The sequence below is a fragment of the Aquarana catesbeiana genome, linkage group LG05 (assembly GCF_042186555.1).
Source record: "Aquarana catesbeiana isolate 2022-GZ linkage group LG05, ASM4218655v1, whole genome shotgun sequence".
Lineage (NCBI taxonomy): Eukaryota > Metazoa > Chordata > Amphibia > Anura > Ranidae > Aquarana > Aquarana catesbeiana.
In genome coordinates this window covers 39,378,202-39,403,730 of record NC_133328.1, presented here as the reverse complement: position 1 = coordinate 39,403,730, position 25,529 = coordinate 39,378,202, and the positions used below count along the sequence as shown (strand labels likewise).

General features: G+C 44.8%; 1 protein-coding gene across 1 annotated transcript in view; it reads right to left on the bottom strand.

Annotated features, from left to right (window-relative positions):
* The window catches only part of ANKIB1 (ankyrin repeat and IBR domain containing 1), a 240,471-nt gene that overhangs the window by 122,716 nt on the left and 92,226 nt on the right, over positions 1-25,529 (bottom strand). The window contains exons 3-5 of the mRNA XM_073629618.1: positions 14,157-14,457; positions 13,795-13,977; positions 1,080-1,197 (exon numbers count right to left, since the gene is read on the bottom strand). Of these exons, the coding sequence (XP_073485719.1) occupies positions 1,080-1,197; positions 13,795-13,977; positions 14,157-14,457 (602 nt within the window). The remainder of the gene's footprint in view (positions 1-1,079; positions 1,198-13,794; positions 13,978-14,156; positions 14,458-25,529) is intronic.

Here is a 25,529-nt window from a genome sequence, read left to right as displayed (position 1 = left end):
ATAGATGCACTGGAGCCAGCAACAATAGACCCTACCCCAGTAATAATAGATCCTCCCAAGCAACAATAGATTCCCCTCCCACCAATAATAGACTCCACCCCAACAACAATAGGTTCCCCCAAGCAACAAAAATTCCCCACCTAGCAATAATAGATCCCTCACACAACAATAGACCCCCCCAGCAACAATGGACCCCACCCCAACAACAATAGGTTCCTCTCCCAGCAACAACAGATCCCTCACACAACAATAGACTCCCCCAGCAACAATGGTCCCCACCCCAGTAACAATAGTCCCCCCCCCCCCCCCCCCAGCGACAACAGACTCCACCCCAGCAACAATAGTTCTCCACACAATAGATTCCTCCCCACACAGAAACAATGGACCATCGACAACAAAATACCAACCTCAGCAACAAAAGATCCACCCCAGCAACATTATACCCCCCTCCAGCAGCATCAACAGATCTCCCAGCAGTCAGCATTAATAGACCCTCCAGCACCCAGCAACAATAGACCTCTCCCTCAACAGTAGATCCCTACAAGCACCATAAGACACCCCCCCCCCCCAGCAACAACATATCCCCCACAAGCAATAATAGACCCTCACACAAAAACAGATCCCACCAGTGACCATAAATCCCTCAGCAGACAGCATCAATAGACCCTCCAGCACATCTCTTCCTATTACATACATTTGGTGCTGGAAGTGCCGGAACTGCGTTCCCCCACGTTCCCGCTGAAAAAAAGCCCTGTGTACATATACAGTGTAACTGTATAAAATATTCATAAATGGAATTCATCTTTATGCTAAAGTTGAATTATTCTTGGAAGAAAAGAAAAGAAAAAAAAAAAGTGGAGTTTCACTTTAAGTATCAGCATGAAAGTGAAAGGAAAAAGGTGCGATGATGAATCATAAAGTCTGAGATAATGAAAGGAATAATACACGGCCTCCCTACATGCTTCACAGGGCTTCCTAGACATCAGCAGAGCTTGTACTGGAGTATTTAAACAGCAGTACAATATCCTATTTTTAATTAGATCCTCAGATGGTACATCACAATGGCGGAGTATAATTACCGTGTGCTCGGAGCAATGCCTCTGCAGTGAACAGGGGGGCCTGCAGCATGTCAGCCGTTTCCACAATCAGCATGTCCTTCAGACGGCGCAGATCTTGCGGACGAAGTCCTTCATATGGCTTCAGGTGGAGAGATCACACAAAGACATTAAATGTCATTAAGCATACTTCATAAGAAAGGGGAAAAAAAAAGGCAGCTTTAGCTTTGAGAAAATGCATCTGTAGCTTGGACTTCAGATAACTGATGACAATTCGGAAACTTGGTATACCAAAACAAGGATGTTATTCAGGTTTTTGTTTTTAAAGGGAACCAATCATGATCTTGCTTATTAGGGATGCACCAATACCAGTTTGTTTGTTTTTTTTAACGGCGGGTACCGATACTTTGTGGTGCGATTTTCATCCATACAAAATGAATGGGTGAAAATCGCGCTGCAAAGAATCGCATGCAATTTGAACAGGAATGCAGTGTGATTCCTGTCCGAAACACATGCGATTTCCGCCACCGCTCCTGTGTGTGTGTGTGAACCCAATAAAGAAAGATTCTGGCTAAAATGAGAATCACAATTTTTTTGCTTTGAATAAAGATCACGATTCTACATAACAAATTCTACGTAACATCATCTTTCACATTATACAACAAAAATTGGGCTTACTTTACCGTTTAGTTATACTTTAATAAATTAAAAAAAAAAAAACTGAAGGCAAAACTTTTTTTTTTTGTTTTGGACAGAGTGGAGATAGATTAGAACACCTGTCAGTTTTTATTGCTGTGTGTCCCCTCGTTAAGGAGATTCGCCCTCTCTATTTGTCCTGTTTACCATTATCATTGAAAGTGAAAGTAAAAGTAAAAGAAAAAAAAAAAATCGCAAATTTTGAGTTGTCCTCAGAAAAGTAATAGAGAGGAAATCTTCCAATGGACACACTAGTTCTGGTGACCTGGGGGACCCCAAGAGATTCCCTTAATGTGCAGAGATTTCCTGCTTGGCTTTGGGACAGGAAGTGAAGGGAAATCTCCGCAATGGGACACAGATGACAAAAAAAAAAAAAAAATCTTATGGGGGTTATAACCCTTCCCTTGCTCAATCCAAACTGAAAAAAAAAGTTTTGCCTACAGTTCTAATTTAACCACTTGCTGACCGCTGCACGCCGATATACGTCGGCACAATGGCAGCGGTGGGCAAATGGGTGTACCTGTACATCCCCTTTAATTGGCAGGGCAAGCAGGCGCTCGCCCGCCGTGTACAGCGTGACCGTGCCCGCGGTTCAGCGTGACCGTGCCTGCGGGTCCCGTGGACTTGATGTCCGCCGGTCTCCCGGCGATCGTGTCACGGAGCCGCAGAACTGGGAAGTGCAAATGTGAACAATGCACTACCCCGTTCTACCTTGTGACATGACAGAGATCACTGCTCCCTGTCATTGGGAGCTGTGATCGCTGTCACGCGAGTTGAAGCCCATCACTCCCTAGGACACACAGTTAACCCCTTCATCGCCCCCTAGTGTTTAACCCCTTCCCTGCCAGTGTCATTTACACAGTAATCACTGCATTTTTAAAGCACTGATCACTGTATAAATGACAATGGTCCCAAAATAGTGTCAAAGGTGTCCGCCATAATGTCGCAGTCACCATAAAAATCGCAGATCGCCGCCATTACTAATAAAAAAAAATAATAATAAAAATGCCATAAAACTATCCCCTATTTCAGGGATCCTCAAACTTCGGCCCTCCAGCTGTTGCAGAACTACACATCCCATGAGGCATTGTAAAACTCTGACATTCACAGACATGACTAGGCATGATGGGAATTGTAGTTCCTGAACACCTGGAGGGCAGCAGTTTGAAGACCCCTGCCCTATTTTGTAGACGCTATAACTTTTGCGCAAACCAATCAATATACGCTTATTGCATTTTTTTTTTACCAAAATATGTAGAAGAATACATATCGGCCTAAACTGAGAAAAAAATTTGTTTTTTTTATATATTTTTGCGGAATAATTTTTATAGCAAAAAGTTTAAAAAAATGAATTTTTTTCAAAATTGGCGCTCTTTTTTGTTTATAGCGGCAAAAATAAAAACCACAGAGGTGATCAAATACCACCAAAAAAAAGCTCTATTTGTGGGGAAAAAAAAGGATGTCAATTTTGTTTGGATACAATGTCACACAACCGCGCAATTGTCAGTTAAAGCGACGCAGTGCCAAATCGCAAAAAGTGCTCTGGTCAGGAAGGGGGTAAAATCTTCCGGGGCTGAATCTGTTAAAGTGAATTTTTTTCCAAAAAATTTAATTTGAAAGACCGCTGTGCAAATACCGTGTGACATAAAATATTGCAACAACCACAATTTTATTCTCTAGGGTCTCTGCTAAAAATATATATATAATGTTTGGGGGTTCTAAGTAATTTTCTAGCAAAAAATACAGATTTTAACTTGTAAGCAACAAGTGGCAGAAAAAGGTTTAGTCTTTAAGTGGTTAAACTGACCTCATTTACAGACAGAAGTCCATTCCTTTGATCTAAGAACAAAATGTTACTTTGTTTATAGTTATTGGCAATCTTGAGATAAACTTGGCAGGCTGCCTGGATATTTTTTGTCTTTTGCCAGTAGTGAGCACTTTCTGCACTTGTTACATAGAATCGGGAAATGCTGTTTTAAGATCAGGAGGGGAGTAGAATTGCGATTTCGATTCTTAACAATGAATCGTGCAGCTCTAATCTAGTGCAGCAATGGAAGGTTATTAAAATGTTATAACAACTCACAAAGTAAATATCTAATCAAATCCATATCTGCAGTGTCCCGGTCCCGCCGATGATAGCAAACCACGGCCGCTAGAGGTGCTCACAAGCCTGGAGGAGATGTCCGGCGGTCCACCTCCAAGCTGATATTACTTCGGCCTTATACCTAAAGGGGTCCCAGAACCTCTCCTCCAGCCCTGTGAGCATCTCCAGCGGCCGTGGTTTGCTATCATTTCATACCTCACCGACCGCTCGGGAAGCTGACAATCATTGTAGTAGTTGGCACTACTACAGTGTTCACCATGATCTTTTGGTCCTGTGCACAGAGCCTGCAAGGACATTACTAGATTAGGCTTCCCCTTTGCATATTGACCACAGGAAATCTCTTGCTTGGCACCACCTCCATTCACAGAACTCCTTGTATTTTTTTTAATGAATACACAGTGTTTTCTGATTGCACAAAGTAAAAAGTTGGTGTGGTGACATCACAATATCCACCTTGTCCAATCAGAGAACGCCTTGTATTCTTTAAAAAAATACAAGGCGCATTGTATTTCGCCCAGTGTCCTCAATACTTTTGTGATTATATTCATTACTTTGTCACATCTTACTTATTGTACCCTCAGATGTTCTATGAATAACGGAGTCTTGGATTTGTCATACTGATTCTTTTAAATAAAGAATAATAAAACAAAAATATAGAAGGCATTCTGTGATTGGCAGCAGTGCCAATTGAGCGACTCCCTATGGTCAATATGCAGCAGAGCAGCCTCTCGGCACAGAACGTGGAAGATAGCAATCACTGTAGCAGCACCGACTACTACACTGGTTGTCCGCTTCCACAGCAGTCCATCAGGTATGAAAAGAACCACAATGAAGGCTGGGCGCTGAACCCCAACACAAGCATGTAAATTGTAACTGCAACCAGGTGCAAAGCCAGATGCATGGGTAGCTTCGAGCAGCCTTGAAAGTGGCCACTAGGGTGGTGGAACAGATGAATGGCAAGAAAGAACACTGAACAGACGCTCCATATGAGTGAATAAAAAAAGTACAAAAAAACCCAGAAAACTGTTGTATTAATGGGAAATATAATAACTGGACTCAAAGCATGTGCACATAGTCTTGGGCTAAAGGAAGTTCCATATAAAACAATAATGTCCAAGAAAGATGCCATGTTTATTGAGGTTATCAAATAAATCTTACATGGTGCCGAGCAGTAATCACAGGCAGTAATTGAAAATTAGCAATCTGAGCGCAGATGTAGTGCACTGATCTCCAGTCAAACATCCAACAAGGACAGGGAGATAGATGCCTGCCAGCCACGATGGGGAAGCTCCAAGGGACTCTAAACAGAAAGTGGTGTCACCACAACCCAGAAGTCCTCAGCCACTGACCTGGAACAAACTGAAGGGACACCAAGGAACAGTACACTAAGCTGGTTACAGGAAGACATGTTTCGGGGCATGCTCCTTTCTCCAAAAGGGCATGCCCCGAAAAACATGATGTCCTGTAAGTGTACTGTTCCTTGGACTTCTGGGTTCTGGTATCAAGGGACGCACAAAGTGATGTCACCAGAACCCGGAAGTCCTCAGCCGCTTACCTGGAACAAACTGAAGGGTCACCAAGGAACAAGACGTTATGTTTAAGGAGATGCCCTTTTTTAGAAATATGCATACCGGAAACATGTTGTCCTGTAACCAGCTTAGTGTACTGTTCCTTGGTGTCCCCTCAGTTCCAGGTCAGTGGCTGAGGACTTCCAGGTTCTGGTGACAAGGGACTCTAACCAGGAAGTGATGTCACCAGAACCCGGAAGTCCTCAGCCGCTTACCTGGAACAAACTGAATGGACACCAAGGAACAGTAAACTAAGCTGGTTACAGGATAACATGTTTTGGGGCATGCCCCTTTCTCAAAAAGAGCATGCTCCGAAACATGACGTCCTGTTCCTTGGTGACCAGTTTGTTCCAGGTAAGTGGCTGAGGAATTCCGGGTTCTGGTGACACCATTTCCTGGTTAGAGTCCGTTGGAGCTTCCCCATCGTGGCTTGCAGCGATCTATCTCCCAGTCCTTGCTGGATGTTTGACTGGGGATCGGCACACTACATCTGCTCTCAGCTTGCTAATTTTCCCTTACTGCCTGGGATTACTGCTCGGCACAATGTAAGATTTATTTAAAAACTTCAATAAACTTGGCATCTTTCTTGGACATTACTGTTTTAAGTGGAACTTAATTTAGCCCAAGACTGGAGCGCCTGTTTAGTGTTCTTTCTTGCCATCAGGTATGAAATATGCTTGTTTACATAGTGCCAAGCTGACCCAGTGTAACCAAGCAAATAAAATCATACCTGGGAGTTCAGATTTTAGCAGGAATGCTAAATATATTTGCTGATACAGAAATGAGCACTAGAGGGCTCAATTACAAATTCGTAACCAAAATACGGAACAGAAAGGAAAAATGTGAAAGTACACTGGAAAAGGCTTTCAATTAAATATTGAAATAGCGCAAAGTGTGTTATTTGCAGAACATACACTAACTTTCCTTTACTCAAACCAATATGTTTTTACCTTTGTGTTGTACAGTAAAGGTCAGGCTGTAATTTCTACTCTGTCATTCCTATTATTTATTCATTTAGCAGAATGCCATCTAAATCAGTTCTGGAATAAAAGTCTATTATAACCTCTCCCCGGTGCTCTGTAAGTTCTCCGTAAGCAGCCTGGCTAGCGGATTTTCCAAAATGAGCCCAATGATGTCTTCTTCCTTTCATGTGAGGAGTCAGACACTTCTGTGCTGCTGTCAGCAGATCATCATTAAGCCTATATTTTGCCGGTGGCAGCTTGTGACATAGATGCATAATTTGAGGCTTCGGCTTTATAGCCTACATATTCCACATCCTGCATTTTCTAAATCACTATTGATTTCACATTTGATGGGGCGACGTCATCTCCACATCTGCCTTGAGTCCGCAGCCCATACTTTGCGTCTGACCTGCGACCTTCAGCCAACACCAACAATATTTACTCAATTCATCTGTGCAATTCAGATAAGAAGAGAGTTAAATGATGTTCCTTTCAAAGTGGCCATTCCCTTTATTCAGAAAAGATGGGGAAGTCTGTAAACTCAGCTTGCTGCTTCTATTCAATGTTTCCCTTTCATTTGCAAAGCGATTCAAAACGCAGCGGAATTTCACAACCAGTGCTGTCAGGATAAGGCGAAACTACTGAAGATGTGGGAAGGTGGGGTTGTCCACTGGACCAGGGCCTGAAAGTTCATGGAGGATGCTTCCACTGGTGGCTTAGTGGTTAGCACTTCTGTCTTGCAGTACTGGGGTCCTCAGTTCAAGTCCTATTAGGACATCCGCATATAGTTTGGATGTTCACCCTGTGCTTGAGCGGGGCTACGTCCGGGTACTCAGGCTTTTTCCCACACTCCAAAGGCTTGCCGGTAGGTAAATTGGCTCCTATCTCAAAAAAGTACCCTAGTATGATATTCTATGGAGCACGCCGTAGATGGCTGCCTCACCAAGCACCGCAGAAGATGTGAGAAAGTGGGGTGGGCCACTGTACCAGGGCTTGAAAGTTCATGGAGGATGCTTCAACCAGTGGCTTAGTGCTTAGTACTTCTGTCTTGCAGTACTACTAGGGTCCTCAGTTCAAGTCTATATCTGCATGGAGTTTGCTGTGCTTATGCAGATTTTTTTTTCCAGGTACTCAGGTTTTTCCCCACACTCCAAAAAGACTTGCTAGTAGGTTAATCGGCTCCGATCTCAAACATTGACCATAGTAAGATATTCTACAGAGCACGCTGTAGATGGCTGCCTCACCATGCACCACGGGAGATGTAAAAAACTATACCAGGTCCTGGAAGTTGATGGATGATGCTTTCACCAGTAGCCAAGTGGTTAACACGTCTGCCTTGCAGCACTGGGGTCCTTTAAAGTGGTTGTAAACCCTTACATATGAAGTGACTGGACAGAGATGAAACAAATCCACCTACACAAGCTGTACCTGTTTATTCGCAGCCCTCTCTTCTCTACATCTGTGCAAAGTCCAGAATTTATAAAGCTCATTTGAGCAGTCAGAAAAAAGGGGGAGCTGAAATTACACACTGCAGAGCTCAGTGAGGAGAGCTCTGAGAGCTGATTGGAGGGTAGGGACACCCCCCCCCCCCCTTTACATAGCACACAGGAACAGAGTCAAGGCTGTCAATCAGCTGGAGCTCCCTTCCACCTTTTTTTGCCACAAGTAACTCATGCTGATAGAAGAGGAATGAGACAGCAGACAGAAACAACACTTAGGGGTTGATTTACTAAAGGCAAATAGGCTGTGCACTTTTGCAGTTGTTCTCCATGTGCAGTTGCTCCAGAGATTAAAAAAATGAGGTAAAGTTTCACTTTGGGAAAAATACCCAATCACGTGCAAGGGAAAAAAAACAGCATTTTTGCTTGCACATGATTGGATTATGGAAGTCAGCAGAGCTTCTGCTCATTTATAAGGCTCTGGAGCAACTGCACTTGCAGAGTGGAACTGCACAGCCTATTTCCCTTTAGTAAATCAACTCCTTAATGCTCTTAAGTGAGACAATTACACACTATAGAGCAGGGGTCAGTAATAGGGTTGCCACGTTTTCTTCAAGCCAAACCCGAACACTTTATCGGTCCACAGCAAAAAAAACATTTTTTTTAGTATACACTATAGCAGTGGTTCTCAACCTTACTAGTGCCGTGACCCCTCGATAAAATTTCCCAAATTGTGGGGACCCCTAACAGTAAAATTATTTTCGGAGCGTAGTTTGTCAGCACCCGAGGCAAGACAAGCAATTTGCACCCCTAACCCAAGGACATTTAGCGTTCCCCGAGTCCCTTCCACTCGTAGAGTATTAAAAACCCCTTATGGTACATTTTAGGATGTACAACTCTTTCTCTTTGTTCTCCTTTCTTTCCCTTTTATCCCTCTCTATCCTAATTTCCTGTACCCCCCCCCCCCCCAATCCCTCTCTCTAGCCATCTTTCTTGTTCTTTCTTTTATTCTTTCTCTCCCTTTTTCTTTGTTCTTCCCCCTCTTTTCCTCTCCCTTCCATATATTCTATATATTTTTTCCTTCTCTTACTCCTTGGTGAGGGGTGGGGAATTGGGAAGAGACAGCCCTGATGCCAGCCCTGCCAGCCAGCATGGTCTGAAGATGGGGGCCCCATCCCCAGGGGAGATGGGGGCCAGTCCCCAAGTGGGAAGGGGTTCCTGTCCCCAGGAGAGATGGGGCCCCTGTCTCCAGGGGAGAAGGGGTCCCTATTAGGGCACCCCCCCCACTGCAGTGTCATCTGTACCCCTATAGCAGTGTGCTCTGTACCCCTATAGCAGTGTCCTCTGTACCCCTTCCAATCACTCCCATAGTGTCCTCTACCTCCCTCCCCCCATAGCAAGTTTCCTGTGGCCCCCAAAGCAGTGTCCTCTGTCCCCTGCACCCCCCCCCCACTGTAGTGTCCTCTGCCCCCCTGCACCCCACCCCACACACAAACACACTGTGTAGGTAGAACTCTCCTACCTTACACAAGTGTACAGCAGAGATCGGCAACACAGGCTGGCTAGGGGCAGGAACTGCTGAAGTTAGCTTTTTCACATTAACATGCTGGTGATTGGTTGCTAGGACCTCCCGGCAACCAATCACTTGCTGTTTATTGTAAAAAGTTGACTCCAGTGGTTCCCTACCCCATCCAGCCAGTGATACCGGCCGCTCGCCGCTGTCCAATGAAGAGGACAGCGGTGAAAATGTCCACGGGCCGGGTGCCCGTGAATTACTCACGGGCACCGACAGCGGTGGTGGGCTGGGTGCGGCCCACGGGTTGCCGACCCCTGCTATAGAGGCATATACTTTAATCATATTTTAGTCTGAAAAAAATTTTAACAAATACTGTAGCTGCGGACTTTTAATAAAAAGCCACTCACCTGTCCAGGGATCCAACGCTATCCTCACCCGGGCTGGTTTTTCGCCTGTCTTCCGGTCCCTGGTGCCACCCTGTTTACTGTGGGATGCCGGCTGTGATTCCTTGTGGCTTTCCAGCCGGCTAACCTCTGCGCAAGCCGTGCTGTACTTGGTGAATGGACCTGAAGCCTCCAGGAACCTGTGACATGTCCCAGGAGGCTGTGGGCAGGCAGGGAGCAGGGTGATCTTACATTGGTATCGCTTAGGTGATTCCAGCAAAAGGTGGGAGTGGGTACCTCTCAAAACTAGGTACCCACTCCCCCACCCCCACAAAAGAAAAAACCTCCAAAAAAGGGTGAGGAAGACTTTAGTATGCGTCCCATCAGAACATTATCTACATGGAGTTTGCATGTTCTCCCTGTGCTTGCATAGTTTGCCTCTGCGTACTCCAGTTTGCTCCAACACATGCTGGTAGGCTATCTGCTTTTGTCTTAGAAATATGCCCAGTATGACATTGTCCTGAGCGTGCCAAAGATGGCTGCCTCACTATCTGCCCCAATAGCAGATAAAACACTATAGGAGGTGTGGGAAGTTAAGATGGGCAACTGCCCCATGTCCCAACTATGGGTGGCCACAGATGAGCAAACACATTTTGAAGGGAGCTACAATGGAAATGCTCCACTTCAGGTTCTCTTGTGGCTTGTCCTGACTGGGTGCAGGCTAACTTCTCACCAACACTGCTGTCACCAACATCTCAACACCCAAAAAAGATAAGCAACAAACAGCCCCTTTGCATAAAACTTTATTGTTTCAGCAATCACTTCATCCACATGGGTTACTTGGAACAAGGCAAATGGAGAGGTCACTGGAGCAATAGAGTTTTATAGGACAATGGCAAATGGAGTGATCTCTGGAGCAATAAAGTTTTAATCGGACTGAGGCAAATGGAGTGATCACTGGAACAATAAAGTTAGAAGGGGCCCGGGCAAAAGGAGTAATCACTGGAACAATAAAGTTAGAGGGGACCTAGGCAAATGAAGTGATCACTGGAACAATAAAGTTAGAAGGGATGCAGGCAAATGTAGTGATCACGGAAACAACAGAGTTTTATAGGACCCGGGCTAATGGAGTGATCACTGGAACAAGAAAATGTTATAAGGGACCCATGCAAATGGAGTGATCACTGAAAACAATAGATTTTTCAAAGACCAGGGCAAATGGAGTGATCACTGAAACAATAGAGTTTATAGGACCCAGGTATGAAGCCTCACTTTATTGTAGACCTCCTAAAGTAAGGGGACATATCTAAAATGTTCTTAAAGCTGAAGTTTAATCTGCTTATATTTTCCCTAGTTCATCCACTCCCTCCTCATCAACATGCTATAAAGGGGGGAAAGGATGACTGTGATGAACTGTCATGTGAGCAGTCACACTGATTTTATTGGGCGAGTTTGACGGGCAGTGCAGGCTGTCAAATAAGACATGCCGATGTTAAATTGCTGCAGCTGTGAAGCATCACAGTCGTGGCACGTGTATGAACCCCTCCGGCTGCCATGTTACGTTTTAGGCGGGTGGTAGAAATGTGGCTCAACCGTCTGTTTTTACCTCCTCTTTGCCGTTTGTGTGAATTGGGCCCAAGTGAAAAAAGTACATAAGGTTAAGAACTTTATTGAATCTGTGACTTTTCTTCCAGCTGATCTGTGAAAAAGTCCTTCTCCTTCATAATAAAAACACGCTCCCTTGGACCAAAGGATCCCAACCAGCTGTAGAAAACACTCACTTCAGATTCTATTACGTAAAGGATACAGCGAATATTTAGGCCATGTATCTCTGATCCTCCTCAGTTCCCGGATTATAATACAGGCAGTAAATCTGTTTTCGGACAGATATGACAAAAATCTGATTTTTGTCATAAGTTTTATTTCCCTGTAGCAGCTTATTTAGAATGATTTCTTTAGGTAAGCAGTGCAGATACAAATTAGAAGTCGCATAGTGCAGCTGCCAATGCTTTCATTGCACCGATCCCTTTTGGCATAAGACTAAAGCTCACAAGCGATACAATCTGATTGTAAAATCTCCTTAAAGCTCCCGTTCACAACATTGCAACTTGTCATGTGATTTGACAAGTCAAAACGCAGGACAAGTTGCACCCTATTGTCGGCAATGCAACTGTTCAAATCGGTGCAACGCCGATTGGAAAAAGTAGTTCCTGCACTGCTTTTGGCATTTTCAGGTGTGACTTGCATAGACATCTGTTCATGAAGTTGAACAGATGTCAGCCAAGTTGCACCTGAAGTCGCACTGGCATGAGGCGCACTATTTCAAAGCCGCGTTTAGTGTGAACCAGGGCTTAGATATACCAACAACTACATACTGTATGGGCCTGTCGGATTGGTTACAAATATTGTTTTGGTAAATGTAAAGTGGGTTGTACAAAGATTTGTATAGTCAGATTGTAGTGTGTTTTGTGATCCTCAGGGCTCATTCACATAGGCATGCCAATTTATTTGCCCGAGCAAAGGGATGTCTTTGCCCGCCCAGGGTGCACATGCGTCTCTTTTATCCGCATGCAGGTGATCCTATTCATGTCCATTGGGAAGCAGCGGCTGCACGGATACACCCACTGGTCCCATAGGCGTGCGCAGGGGGTGTTCCGGGTGTGCCAGGGCACACCCTAATCACTCTGTGCAGTGCCCATTCCCCCTACTTCCTGGGCTTCTTCTCATGTTGCACCCTCCCCCCCCCCCCCCACCACCACCACCACAGCGCTGCTGGCTTCCCTCCCTACCTCTCCTCTCCACCCAGCTGCTGCGGGGGATGTTTCAGGATGGGGAGTAGGGGAAGGGGCTAATCAATATGTAAATTAACAGCCCCTTCCTTTTATAAATGAACGCAGTGAACACGCTCACTCACTGCATTAAGTTATAACTGAAGCATAGTAAACTGTGTTTACTATGCTAAAGTTTGTGAATTAACAAGAAGCTGCTCAGCACAGAGCACTTCCCATTTATTCACTGTCCAGTGCAGCTGAGGCTGCAGAGAAAAGGCGTGTGTGTTTGAGCTTTGGGGTGCACACCCTAATGTAATGGGCTGGGCACACCTATAATTGGTCCTAATTTAACAGCCGTGCAGGTTCCTGAACACACACTGTCTGTGTCCAAGAACACAAACCCGCACAAATGAGGCCGATGAAGGAAGCTTGTTGTCCTTCCGAAACGCCTTCCCTAAAGCATACACACACACACACACACACACACACACACACACACACACACACACACCATCGGTGGTGTTACCAGGCTGCCCATCCTTCCCTACACAGCAGTTTCCTCCAGCGCAGTTTCAGCTCTCCTATCCAACGGCGGACACCAGCGGCTGTGGCTCCTGCAGCTTCCGTCTCACCTACGACTTTGCATCCTGCTCCCAGAGACAGCTTTCCTCCCTGCACCTCCAACGGATTCCTCTCTACCAAGCCTCCAGCGGCTCGATCCATCTTCCTGCGACCATGGACTTATCCCACCATTACTTCACCCATGTGAGTGCATAATCATACGGTTTTTACAAATTTTTTTTTTTTATAAATCAACTTATTACACTATATTGGGCTACTTGGCACCTCTCTCCTCCTCTATCCTTTTGTTTCGACCCACACAAATACAGCTGCCAAACTGGGACCAAAGATTGTGTCCGTGCAGCCGTTGCATCCGAATAGACATGAATGAGACCACCTGCATGCAGATGCACAAATCACCTATGCATAGGCAAGGACGGTCCTTCGCATGGATTGGTGCATCATTGGGGCCAGTGTTGATGGCATTTGAAGGCCCCAATGAAATTTGTTTTAGGTGCTTTGACCAATCAGAATTCATTGACAGGTGTAGCTGACCTGCTTCAGCTGCTTTTGCATCCCCAAATGCTTGTGGAGAGAGAGCAAGTTATTAAGAAATCAAAAGCCCCCCCCCCAACACTGGCCCTTACTAATACCTTCACTGTGAATGTATCTATCGGTGTGACAGTTCCAGTGTAGTTCAGTACACCGACAGTTAACGCTAACATAAGTCATAACCTACCTCTCGCTTGTCTAAGGCGGCGTACTCTGCTTCAATGTCGTCTGCCTCGGGGTCCCGCGAGAACACCATCTGAGACTCCAGTTTGAGCGCCAGGTCCTTGTGGTTCTGTTTCTCAGAGCAGTCACAGGGGGTGTCCTTGTTCTCATTTTCAGCAAAGAGGTTGCTTCCATTCCTTACTAGTAGCTGTTATAAAGAACACACAGATTATTTCATAATTAAAGTGCAACATAACCCAAAAAGAACAATTCTAAAGATCTTCATCATTGTCTCTTAGAGATACAAGAAGCCAGTCGGTAATTTATTTCATGGATATCAGTTCATGCTGCTCTATCAACTTCCCATTTATATACCCATCACCTTACCTCAATACAAGTTTTCATCCCTGAGGCAGCAGCATAGTGCAAAGGCGTGTTCTTCTTGTTGTCCGTGGCGTCGAGTGCAGCCCTCTCATACTCCCCATGGTCAAGCTTGGCTCCTTTCCACTCTAGAAACATCCGTAAACACTCGGACCTCCTGCGGTCGTCATCCACTGGTCGGGGCAAGCGGTGGTCTAGAGCACCTTCAGAGATCCGTAGATCGGATCCCATACAAAGCAAGTGCATAGAACTCTCATTGTGAATGTTGCGTTTGTTGGGATTCCCATCCTTCCCAATAAGAAAGGCCCTATAACAAAAAGAAAGATGGATGATTGAAGGCAAATGGTACATAACAAGAACATGAGTGAACATTCTGTGTCCAGAATTTGGTGTAAATAAGAGCAGCTTTAAAGCTCCAGGCAGATACAGCGGGTAAAATAAGTATTGAACGCATCACCATTTTTCTAGGTAAATAGGTTTCTAAAGGCGCTATTGACGTGAAATTATCACCACATGCCAGTAACAACCCATGCAATCCATACATATAAAGACACCAAAACAAATAAGTTCAGAAATGAAGTCCTGTGTAATAAAATGGAATTGACACCGGGAAAAGGTACTGAACACCGTAACTGAAATTTATTTAATACTTTGTACAAAATCCTTTGTTGGTAATGACACCCTCGAGAGGCCTCCTGTATGGACAAACTAGTCACATGCGTTGCTCAGGTGTGATTTTGGCCCATTCTTCCACACAGTCTTCAAATCTTGAAGGTTCCGTGGGCCTCTTCTATGAACTCTGATCTTTAGTTCTTTCCATAGACTTTAATTGATTCAAGTCAGGTGATTGGCTGGGCCATTCTAGCAGCTTTATTTTCTTTTTCTTTAAAACCAATTGAGAGTTTCCTTGACTTTGCGTTTGGGATCATTGTCTTGCTGAAATGTCCACCCTCGTTTCATCTTTATCATCCTGGTAGATGGTAGCAGATTTTTATCAAGAATGTCTTGGTACATTTTTTCAATTCATCCTTCCTTCAATAAAATGAAGTTTCCCAGTACCGTATGCTGAAAAACAGCCCCACACCATGATGTTCCCACCTCCAAACTTCACTGTTGGTATGGGGGTGTTTTTGCGGTGATGTGCTATTTGACCTCCAAACATGGTGTGTATTATCCAAAGAGTTCAATTTTGGTCTCATCTGACCAGACTGTATTCTCCCAGTATTTCACAGGATTGTCTAAATGTTGTGCAGCAAACTTGAAACGAGTTTCAACATGCTTTTTCTTCAGCAATGGAGTCTTGCGTGGTGAGCGTGCATACAGGCCATGGCGGTTGAATGCATTACATATTGTTTTCTTTGAAACAATTGTACCTGCTAATTCCAGGTCTTTCTAAAGATCTCCACAAGTGGTTCTTGGCTCTTGGAAAACTCTTCTGATAATTCTTTTCACTCCTCTGTCAGAAATCTTGCGAGGAGAAACCTGGTCATGGCTGGGTTAATGATGAAATGATGTTCTTTCCACTTCTGGATTATTGCCCCAACAGTGCTCACTGAAACATTCAGAAGTTTAGAAATTCTTTTATAACCAATATTATCAGTATGTTTTGCAACAATAAGGTTGTGAAGGTCTTGATAGAGCTCTTTGCTTTTACCCATCATGAGAGGTTTCTTGTGTGACACCTTGGTAATGAGATCCTTTTTTATAGGCCATCAGTTGAGACTGAGCCAGCTGATATTAATTTGCACTGACAAGGGGCAGGATTGCTTTCTAGTTAGTAATAGATTTCAGCTGCTGTCTTGGCTTTCCGTGTCTTTTTGCACCTCCCTCTCTTCATGAGTTCAATACTTTTTCCCGGTGTCATTCCATTTTATTACACATAACTTCATTTCTGAACTTATTTGTGTTGGTTTCCTTGTATGTATGGATTGCACCAGCATGGGTTGTCACCGACGTGTGGTGAAAATTTAATGTCACTTTTAGAAACATATTTACCTAGAAAAATGGTGACATGTTCAATACGTATTTCACCCACTGTATAAAAGGCACAATTTAAAGTATAACTAAAAGGTAAAATGTTTTTTTTAGTTCTACAAAGAATGGAGAGGGATTAGAACACCAGTAAGTTTTTTTTTTTTTTTGCTGTCTGTGTCAAGCAGCTCTGTACAGAGCTTCCCGTTCATTCACAAACTGAAGCATAGGAAACACAGTTTACTACACTTCAGTTATATTGGACAGAGTCAGTGATCGGTACGAATCACTGACTCTCATTTCAGACAAGGAAGGGGCTGGTAAATGACACATTTACTAGCTCCTTTCCTGTTCTGACACATCCCCTGCAGCAGTTGGCGGGAGAGGGGAAAGTGGAATCCGGCAGCGCTGTGGGGGGGTGAGGTGGGGCCCGGAACAGGGATGGACCTGAAAAAAAAAGCAGGAGGGGGGACGGACCCGAGAAAAGAAGGAGGTGGGACGGACCCGAGAAAAGCAGGAGGGGGGACGGACCCGAGAAAAGCAGGAGGGGGGACGGACCCGAGAAAAGCAGGAGGGGGGACGGACCCGAGAAAGGCAGGAGGGGGGACGGACCCGAGAAAAGCAGGAGGGGGGACGGACCCGAGAAAAGCAGGAGGGGGGACGGACCCGAGAAAAGCAGGAGGGGGGACGGACCCGAGAAAAGCAGGAGGGGGAACCCGAGAAGAGCAAGAGGGGGAACCGAGAAGAGCAGGAGGGGGAACCGAGAAGAGCAGGAGGGGGAACCGAGAAGAGCAGGAGGGGGAACCGAGAAGAGCAGGAGGGGGAACCGAGAAGAGCAGAAGGGAGGGAGGGACAAACACGAGAAGTGCAGGAGGGAGGGACACCAGAAGAGCAGGAGGGAGGGACACCAGAAGAGCAGGAGGGGGAGAGAGCAGGAGGGGAACCCGAGAAGAGCAGGAGGGAAGGAGGGACACGAGAAGAGCAGGAGGGAAGGAGGGACACGAGAAGAGCAGGAGGGAGGGACACGAGAAGAGCAGGAGGGAGGGACACGAGAAGAGCAGGAGGGAGGGACACGAGAAGAGCAGGAGGGAGGGAGGGACACGAGAAGAGCAGGAGGGAGGGAGGGACACGAGAAGAGCAGGAGGGAGGGACACGAGAAGAGCAGGAGGGAGGGAGGGACACGAGAAGAGCAGGAGGGAGGGAGGGACACGAGAAGAGCAGGAGGGAGGGAGGGACACGAGAAGAGCAGGAGGGAAGGAGGGACACGAGAAGAGCAGGAGGGAAGGAGGGACACGAGAAGAGCAGGAGGGAAGGAGGGACACGAGAAGAGCAGGAGGGAGGGACACGAGAAGAGCAGGAGGGAGGGACACGAGAAGAGCAGGAGGGAGGGACACGAGAAGAGCAGCAGGGAGGGACACGAGAAGAGCAGCAGGGAGGGACACGAGAAGAGCAGCATGGAGGGACACGAGAAGAGCAGGAGGGAGGACCCCAGAAGGGCGGGGGGGGTCTGTGGGCAGAAGGAAGTTGGACAGGAGGGGCAGCATTTAGAGGAACCAATGCCCTCCATGTTTCTCCTGCAGCCGCTGAATGCCTGCAGGAGGGAGAGGAGGAGAAGCAGACATTCAGTGGCTGCAGGAGAGACATGAACAGTATCAGTTCCTCTAAACGCGGACCCCTTCTGTCCAGGTGTAGAGAGGAGCTACATGGGGCCGGGTCGCAATGGCAACCCCCTGCATTATGTGTTGTCACCAGCAGCCCGTCCAGTGAAATACTGTGCATTCAACACAGAATCAAGTGCATGTATACAGGAAGTGGCTAGAAAAATTTTATAGGATAGTATTTGGTGCGTCAGAAAAAAGGTCATCCAGTTAGGGTTTACATCTACTTTAAAGATTGGACAAAGCATCAAACCCTTCCCTGCCCCATCCAAAAGTTTTAATCCAAGTTGTAAAGATCCAGACTTTTGACGTTGAAATAAAGTGGCCGGGATATATAGTGCTTACTTGATGAAATGAATGCATGAATATTCAGTAGACAAATCACAAGGTAATAACCAAACAACAAGAAATGTTAATAAAAATCCAAACTGATAGGAGTATAGAATAAAGTCTCCTGTTCATCTGAAGGGCAAAGATACATGAAAAACCAGATCTGAATTGTGCAATAACCATAATCCTAAAGGCAAACATGATCTACTACCTGATTATAAAATATATGGCCAGAGTATGTGGACACCCGTACAAATGAGTTCAGGTGTTTCCAGTGAAGTGTCAATGCAGAATTGCAGCCAAAAAACAACAAGATGAAAGAATAGCCCAGTAAAATATAAAAACAAAACCACTTTTTGCTTGGGTTAAATTTTCTTCAATCCAGACATTTCCCCTACAGTACTTTTTACTGCCAATAGATGTCCTCAGTCTGATAGCCAGCGTCATCTAGTCCACGTACTCTGAGCCCAGGTGGTCCTAGACCTGCTCCAGCCTGTAATTCTAAAGCAGTGGTCTCCAAATTGTGGCCTACGGGATGGATGTGGCCCTTTGCTTGCCTTAATCCATCCCTTGTGACGCTGTTCCTCCCATTGATACGAGACACTACTCCTTCCACTGACATCAATAATGGGGCACGATTCCTTCCACTGACAACAATGGGGCTCTATTTTAACACTGAAACCAACAATGGGGCACAATTCCTTCCACTGACACCACCAATGGGGCACTATTCCTTCCACTGACACCACCAATGGGGCACTATTCCTTCCACTGACACCAACAATGGGCCACTATTCCTTCCACTGACACCAACAATGGGGCACTATTCCTTCCACTGACACCAACAATGGGGCAATATTCCTTCCACTCACATCAACAATGGGGCACTACTCCTTCCAATGACACCATCAATGGGGTACTACTCCTTCCACTGACACCAATGATGGAGCACTATTCCTTACACTGACAACAATGGGGCACCATTTCTCCTACTGCCATCAGCAATGGGGCAATATTATTCCTCCTACTGACCACATGAGTCCACTGACACCAACAATGGGGCAATATTCCTTCCACTCACATCAACAATGGGGCACTACTCCTTCCAATGACACCATCAATGGGGTACTACTCCTTCCACTGACACCAATGATGGAGCACTATTCCTTACACTGACAACAACGGGGCACCATTTCTCCTACTGCCATCAACAATGGGGCAATATTATTCCTCCTACTGACCACATGAGTTTTGCACAATTTTTTTCACTCCCACTGGCCACCAAGCATTGGACCCCGTCTATTCACAATGATGCCGAGACATTTTCTACTCCCGCTGGCCACAGTCTGGCCCCCTTAAATTCTGAAGGACAGTAAACTGGCCCTTTGTTCAGAAAGTTTGGCGACCCCTGGTCTACATCAATGGTGATCAACTGTCATACTATAGAGCAGTGATGGTCAACTCTCCTGATATAGGCCTATGGAAATTTCTAAGTACCGCAGTTTGGCGCCATTCCACGAACGCGCGTGCGATTTTAACGCATGGCATGTTCGGTATCTATTTACTCGGCCTAACATCATCTTTCATACTTTACAATAAATTTTGGTACATATTGTTTTGTTTTCTTTAATTCAATAAAGTGTATTTTTTATCGAAAAATTGCATTTGAAAAACCCCTGCGCAAAAACCGTGTTGCATAAAAAAATTCCAACGACCGACATTTATATATGTATATATATATATATATATATATATATATATATATATATATATATATATATATATATATATATATATATATATATATATATATATATATATATATATAAATAAAATGTAAAATGTTTGGGGTTCTAAGTTATTTTCTAGCAACAAATACAGATTTTTACAAGTGCAAACCTCTCGGCGGGTTGGCCTTGGCGCCGAGTGGCCCCATATTTGCGTGCAATATTGCCAAAACAGCTGTGCCGAGAGCCCTGCCGGCGCTAGGGAGTTAGGAACATAGAGTTTATACAAATATAATTTACCGGCAGTACCATGGAGAGCGCACATCACACTTGACATTTGCTTTGCTGGCCACACATTCATGTTAGTACATACAGCAAGGGAGGGACTGGCGGAAAAACAAAACCTACTGACAGCTGAAAACCGCTCCAGATGTCTGAAGACAAAATACATTGTGAAAAGATCTACTTAGGTTTAAGCTGGGAGCGTTATAGATTTGGCACCGGTTCCTCTGTCGCTGCCTAGCAACTGTGGAACTTTTATGAAATACAAAAGACAACAGATGATTTATAAAAACTGGAAGCCGGGACCACAGTAACCAATCAGACTGGAGCTGTCGATTTTCTTTACTGTTCAGAATTAAAGTGGTTGTAAACCCTTACATATACCCAGTGACTGGTCTCAGATGATACACAGAGATGAAACAAATCCTCATATATAAGTTTTACCTGTTTATCTGCAATCTTCTCTATCAATTATCAAGCTGGTCTAAGCTGTCATAAAAAAAAGAGAGCTGAAATTGCACTCTGCAGAGCTCAGTGAGGAGAGCTCAGAGAGCTGATTGGTGGGAAGAGACACACCCCCTCCATACAGCACACAGGAACAGAGCTGTAGCTGTCAATCAGCTGGAGGTCCCTCCCCTGTCACCATTTTTCTCTTGGTGTCAGGAAAACTTGTCAGAGGTGACTAATGCTGATAGCAGAGGAATGAAGCAGCAGACAAAAGTGACACTTAGTGACCTGGATTGAGACAAGTACACACTATAGAAGGATATGCTTCATTCATATTTCATGTCGGAGGTTTGCAACCACCTTAATACAACTGGATATAAAACAGAAGACTTTTTTTTTTTATACACCAGACCAAATAATTGTGAAGTTTAGGTTGAAGGCCTCATTCACATGGATATGGTCATGGGGGGTTAGTAAAGTGGTTTAACCACTTGGCCTCTGAAAGATTTACCCCCCCTTCATGACCAGGCCACCAGGCACTGCGTTACTTTAACTGACAATTTTGTGGTCGTGCGACGCTGTACCCAAACAAAATTTGTGTCCTTTTTTTCCCCAGAAATAAAGATTTCTTTTGGTGGTATTTGATCACCTTGGCGGTTTTAAATTTTTTGCACTATATTTTGAAAAAAAAACACACCACAATACTTTTTTACTTTCTGCTATAAAACACATCCAATAAAAAAAAAAAAAATGTAAAAAAATCAAATTTATTCAAAACGTAGGCCAATATGTATTCTGCTACATATTTTTGTTAAAAAAAAAAATAAAAAAATCCCATTAGGTGTATATTCATTGCTTTGCGCAAAAGTTACAGTGTCTACAAACTATGGGATATATACTGGAATATTTTTTTTTTACTAGTAATGGCGGCGGCCGACTTATAGTGGGACTGCGATATTGCGGCAGACAGTCGGGACACCTAACTGACACTGTGTGGGGGCCAGTGACACTAATACAGTGATCAGTGCTAAAAATATGCACTGTCACTGTACTAATGACACTGGCTGGGAATGGGTTAAACATTTAGGGCGATCAAAGGGTTAAATGTGTTCCTAGCCAGTGTTTTGGGGTACTCTGGTGTGGTGCTTTTACTAGGGGAGGTAATGGATTGTATTCCCTGCTTTGCAGGAAAAGAAAATCTATTATTTCCCTGCTGACAGGACAGGGCTCTATCTTGTGTGAATTCATGACGTTCGCCGGGTGTCAGCGGTGAATCCATTGGCTGGCACCAGGTGATCGACATCTTCTGAGCTTAATCACAGATTGGCCAGGTCGCCGGCGACACGCCCCCTACCTGGAAGTGTCAGATCATGTACTAGGTACGTGATGTGGTGCAGCCGAGCGGCCTTGCCATCATATATGCAAGTTAAAAAAACGGCAAGCAGTTAACACCACCCACCTAAACACAGAAAGGCCGTACCCATGTCACAACAGCATGTCACATTCAGCAGGCACCACCACCGCCGTATGTGTCCTATTCAAGAGAATAGGGTCGTACCACATCTGCCCTACAAAACGCATGAAAAGTACATGGTTGCAGTGTGGTGGGTCAGCATTTTGAGGGTAAAACAAGCAGTGAGGAGGTGATATACTACTAGACACCACTACTACAGGGATTCCCGCTAGCTTCCGGGTCCTGTGTTGAGCAGCTGCCCTGCTGCTTAACCTGCCTGGCGGTCTGATTATTTCAGATTTTTGATGCTGAAAGCGGTACAATTATTTTGCACGGAAATTTGGCATTTTATATTGTAGGCCTGTAATTCTTAGGAATAACTCACTTAAATCTGTTCAAACAAGAGTCTAGTAGATATCCCGGGTATGATAAAGTTTGAAAAAAGAAATCAAAAATTATAATATAATAAATAACGATAAATAATTATAAGAAATAATAATATACCGTATATACTCGAGTATAGGTCGATCCGAGTATAAGTCGAGGCCCTAATTTACCACAAAAAAATGGGAAAAACTTATTGACCCGAGTATAAGACGAGGGTGAGAAATGCACAGCTACTGTAAGTGGAAAAGAGGGTCAACAATGCCCATTTGCAGCCTCACTGTGCCCATTTGCAGCCATAGGTCCCCCAAACTTCAAACTCGGTAGTTAAGGGTTCCTAGATGCCCCCTAGCTGCAGCCAAAATTTGGGGTCTCTGAACCCAAAGGGCCCCGAAATGACATTGCTGCAGATGGACACAGTTCACCGAATTTGGGGCCCCGTATCTCGGGGCCACTTAGTGCTAAGAACCCCAAATATGGTGTGCAAACCCAGTGGAACTAGCACCATAAAATTTTCAAAGCTGGGGTTTCTAGCACCAAGTGGCCCCGAGATACAGGGCCCCAAAAATCCGGTTTTGGGGCCCCGTATCTCAGGGCCACTTGGTGCTAGGAACTCCAGCTTTGGATATGTTATGGTACCAGTTACATTGGGTTTGCACACCAAATTTGGGGTTCCTAGCACCAAGTGGCCCTGAGATATGGGGCCCCAAAGTCGGTTCAGAAAATGTCAAGCACTTTTCTGCAGCAGAGAATGACATTTTCCGAAACGATTTTGGGGCCCCGTATCTCGGGGCCACTTAGTGCTAGGAACTTCAGCTTTGGATATGTTGTGGTACCAGTTTTAATGGGTTTAGGGGTTCCTAGCACCAAGTGGCCCTGAGATACGGGGCCCCAAAGTCGGTTCGGAAAATGAAATTTTTTGCTGCAGAAAAGTGCTTGACTCGAGTATAAGTCGAGGGGGGGCACTTTCAGCACAAAAAAATGTGCTGAAAAACTCAACTTATAGTCGAGTATATACGGTACATAATAATAAAAATTATTCAATAATGTAATCAAATTAAAAACACTGAAATTTGCTCAGTTGCAGAATTGTCGTTGTCATTACTTTTAGTGTTTGATGACGGATTTCCCCACAAATCACTATCGCTCAATTCTGCAAGTGATTCTAATTTATTATTGCTGTTTTCTAGCTGGTCTAAAAGTACTTTTGACGTAAATGGACATTTTTTTGGTTGCTATGGACAATCTCCAGTTTCCAGGCAGAAAGAATAGTATTTATAATATAAAACTGCATGCAGGACACGGGACAGACCACTATGGACAAAGTGGATGTGTAATTATTTGATACAGTACTCTAATCTGTAAGATTACAGTATACTGTATCTATACTGTGTATTTTTTACTTTTAGAATTTGGCGCCGAACTCCGTCCCCGTGCGTCGCAACGCTCGCAGGGAACGGAGCTCGCGCTGTGAATCAAGCGAGACAGCGGGGAGACATCGCAGGATCCAGGGGACAAGATAAGTATCCTCTACATGGATCCTGCGATGTGATACCGAGTCTGGCTCGGGGTTACCGCTTTTGGTACTGAAAATCTACCCCGAGCCAGACTCGGGAATACCGCCAGGGGGGTTAATGGACGAAGGAGATCGCTCAATTGACACAGGCGCCATTTAGAAAATAAATTGCATTCTCTCAATGAATGCAAAGTGTTCTCTGACCGGACCAGGTGGAGATTGTGATGTTACTGCCCTAAGGTAATGTGGCGCTAACTCAACAAATGGATATACAAAAAATATATTAAAGTGGTTGTATACCTTTATTTGTAACTTTTACCTAAAGGTAAGCCTATAATAAGGCTTACCTGTAGGTAAAAAAAATATTTCCTAAAACTGTAAGGTTTAGGAGATATTCCCCTCGCAATGAGCCGCTGACTGCAGCGGCGCATGCGCACGGGGGATTCTCGGCTAACAGCCCGGCAAACTCCTGAGCTTACCGGGCAGAAGTCTCCCACGCGCATGCGTGGGAGTGAAGACATTGCGGCTCCGGCCACTCACAGCGCCGGAGCCGCAATACCCCGGAAGACACGCCGAGGGGAGATGTCAGCTCCCTGGGCGTGGACCAGGTGAGATGCCGGCGCCTTGTTCTAAGGTAAGGATCTCATAATGAGCTAGTATGCGGTGCATACTAGCTCATTATGCCTTTTCCCTTGCAGGTGTAGAAAAAAAAAAAAGACAGCGGGTATACAACCGCTTTAATAAATATAGTGTTCAATCAATAATTATGATCAATAAATCTAATAGTGCAATGAACAAGCTTCAGGGATGTCACGTGTTTAGTGACGCAACGCGTCAGTGAGGAGCTGGGTGTCGTCACTTCCGGTCGCGGCCGAGACCAGACATCCCTTTGTATAGCTGTACCGAGTGTCTTAACTGTAAGTTACTACTCGTTTTTTTAAATAAATATTATTATTGGACAGTGCTAGACTGCAATAGATGAATAATAAAGTGCAATAATCAAAAACAACTTCATCAACATGTGCAAGAAATAGCAATCACATCGCAATAGTATTTTTTAAAGTGCAAAAAAAATATTTTCAAAAGGTAAAGTGCAAAGAATGCTCCAAAGTGGTAATAGTGCAATAATAGTGTCCAATTAAAGAAGAAGATCCAGGTGGACAGTTCATAAAGGAAAGTGCATGTGCAAACAGCAGAGAAATCCACTTCATCCAAATGATTCCACCATCCGCTGTGCGCCACTCATTTGCCCCAGTCTCTCACCTCATAGGAAGACCCCTACAGGTCAAATCAAGCCCTTGTATGGATAGAAAGATGAATCCTCAACGATCGATTGATTCCCCAAAATATCCACAACAATGCCGATAAGAGGGTACGTTTCCAGGCTCATCCAATGCAGTTTCTATGTAATAAAGAAGAGGGGGGCTCCATAGTAAAAAAATGAGTAGTAACTTATAGTTAAAAACACTCGGTAAAGCTATACAAAGGGACTTCCGGTCTCGGCTGCGACCAGAAGTGACGACACCCGGCTCCTCCCTGACGCGTTGCGTCACTGAACACGTGACTTTGTTTTTTGAAGCTTGTTCATTGCATTAGATTTATTGATCATAA